This window comes from Apiospora marii (genome assembly GCF_038362585.1).
Source record: "Apiospora marii strain CBS 49790 chromosome Unknown utg000003l_segment0_segment0, whole genome shotgun sequence".
Lineage (NCBI taxonomy): Eukaryota > Fungi > Ascomycota > Sordariomycetes > Amphisphaeriales > Apiosporaceae > Apiospora > Apiospora marii.
The window spans coordinates 5954647-5957474 of NW_027117374.1; the positions used below are offsets into that span (position 1 = coordinate 5954647).

Below are 2828 nucleotides of genomic sequence, written 5' to 3' on the forward strand. Positions count from 1 at the left end.
AAAAGCTAGCCCTTTTAGTCGTCGAAAGAGGAAGAAGGATGGGAGACGAATCAGCCATGGGGGTAGTAAAGATACTGGTGACAATTACCATGCATTTAGTTACACCTAGATTCTACTAGCCATAGAAGTGTAAATGAACGGGCGCTACCAACAAACAAGTCCCAGGCCATATCGATTAGTGGACGCAGCAGTAGCGGCCAAGGATGCTTCGAAAATGATGCCAAACACACTGATCCCGGTCGTCGGCGAAGGGGTCAGCAACCTTTTTAGCACATATTTGCTGCTCTACAAGAGCCGCCGTACGCCCCCGCCGAAGTATTCTCACGGCATCATAAATGCCGCCTCGACGTTTATACCGTACTTTGCCGAAGTCTCGACAAATCCGCAGCCCAGTTCGAGCGCCAGAGCATGGCCCTCTTGATTCTATGAGGTCATCGGAACTAGAATCAAGTTCTGGATGGGCACTGCCACTCCCCCAGCACCGAACTGCCAGCTTGGACGATGGCCCGTTCCGGCGCGCGACATTCAATTTGACAGACGTCGGCTTCTCTAAAGCTACAGTACTGTGAAACCGGGCTCAGCATCCGTATTTCAATCTGAGATTCTTGGCAACGAAGTAGTACGGGGTATCTGTACAGTGAACAAAGGCCAAATTCTGCCCCAACACCGGCTGTACTTCAAAAACGCCTGTTACGCGTTTTATCGCATTCCAAGGACCCTAGATTGGATACAGACGCTGAGCCTGGATTTACATTGTATAATGAAGCGCCAATGATGACAAGAGTGGGATCAGCACCTTTCAAAACGTCTAATGCGGCTTCTAGTTGACACCTGTCCTGCTTTGCCACCCACTGAGCAGCCGAATACTTACGACATGAGAAGTCCAAAATCTCATCTTTACTTTCAACAGCTGGACCGATACTGGCATCTTTACGCTACTACAATGAATATAAATATGGTGGGTCAACCAAATCTCTAACTTTTCGTTTTTTGTCATTCACACGTCCACCCCCAACCAAGAACTACCATACAATGGCAGGCTCGAACAACCAAACTGCGAAGCCACTTTCTGCCACAGGAGCTGGCATTAGGAAGAACCCTCCAAGGGGCGCCAGTGAAGCGGCAAAAAAGGCCCTTCAAACACGAATAGCTCATATGGATTCTTCCACTCCGGAGAAGGAAGCTGAAAAAGCTACCGCAGAGGCAGAGCTAGATGCAATGGAGGGAGTTGAAGAGGAGAAAAATAACCAAATCGAGGGCATAAAGGCGGAGGAAGATAGCCTTTTCCTTCAAAACCCTACAGAGCCGGCAAAGGAATTATCGGAAACCACACCATCGAACTCAGGCAACGGCGAGCCTGTAAAACCTGAAACCAAACCGAACATTGTCGTCACTGATAATGATGACTCAAAGCCACCATCACATAAAGACCCTGAGGATGTAGCCGACTTAGCAGATGTCCTTGCCCAGCTTGGTGTAGGTAACAGCTACGTCGATGATAGCGGACTGGAGGCTGTTGGCTGGGCACCAGGCGGCATGGGACATAAGCAAATCATCCTGCGGGACGGACCACCGAATGCGGCAAGATACCGTGTGATGCCACAAAACCAATTTCCTACGACTGTCACCCAAGACAAGAAAATGAACCTAAGAAACAACAGACCAGGCGAAGAAAAAGTAGACGGAGAGTGGGTTGTGAAGAAAGGTACTCCTCTCACTATTCAAGGCGTAGCCTGGATTTATCCCAACAACCATGATTGCCCAATCCAACTATTGAATCCTGATAACTGGCCAATCGCGAATGGGAAGAATGCCGGAACTAAGAGAAGCCCTTTCACTCTGATCAGAGTCAAGTTGGAGACCGAAACGGGGTTCGTGCGGAGCTGGGAAACGAGGTCTACGGTCCGACGCATACTGGGGAACGCGAAAACGACATTGAGTAAAGACCTCATGATTGGCGAGTCCGTTTTAATTCCAAAAACCCAGAGCATTGGACTAGCAGATGCCGCCATTATCATAGGGGCCAAGTTCTGCGAGATCCGCCATGGCGAGTGGGAGAAAAAGGAACGGCGCAGTCTCGATAGGTCTCCGTCCCCCAATCCGGAGGCCGATATAGTACACGGAAACATGGCTAAGCTGTAGAATTGAGAAACGCTATCTGTTCTTGGGTATATTGCGATTCGGTGGTATGGGCTACTCCACGGTGCTTTTCATGTCAAGCAGGCCTTGATATCTCCTTTGTTATCAATATTCTCATTTCTCCTTCGAAGATTGGATTTTTGTATATTTCTTTATTTTCCTAGTTGAGTTGTTTGAGTCATAAGTTACTGCGGAATCAAAGCTCCTATCTCGTCTTCAAATCCATTGCACCAGGCGTAGCTTGTGAGTATCGAAATACCGTGCCCGGTTGTTTCTGTCAATACACCCACTATCGAACATGCGCATAGCGGAGTCTCGTACGACAGATACAGTGGGGTCAGGCCGTTCCGTCAGATGCAGGGCAATAGACCGGCTCGCCCTTCGTGCAGAAGCTCTTCTTCTGGGCGGTAGTCAGGCCCGGGGCGGAAACTGAGGGTATGGGGTGGCTCTCGGGTGGCGACGTGCCAGTTCGGGCGCGCCGGGGAAGGGAACGGGTTTCGGCCATCGATTGACTTGTCTCACAGCCAGCAAATTTCCGGGTCACATGAAGCAACAAGTCCACGCGTTTGTCATTCATACTTCCATCCGCCAAGCTAGGAGGCCATCACAGTCTCTGTCCCAGCACTTATTGTCTGAAGTGGTTCGCTCTGAAGTTGAAGACATGACAGCCTAATCATCGTCTAGTGTGA

At 49.7% G+C, this 2828-nt stretch overlaps 1 protein-coding gene across 1 annotated transcript; it reads left to right on the top strand.

The window, feature by feature from the left end:
- Positions 1-1032: 1032 nt before the first annotated feature.
- On the top strand, positions 1033-2142 carry PG985_005416 (uncharacterized protein; the record flags this gene model as incomplete). Its single annotated transcript, XM_066825185.1, has 1 exon — positions 1033-2142. The coding sequence occupies one exon, from the start codon at positions 1033-1035 to the stop codon at positions 2140-2142; it is 1110 nt and encodes a 369-aa protein (XP_066688345.1).
- Between the last annotated feature and the right edge of the window lie 686 nt (positions 2143-2828).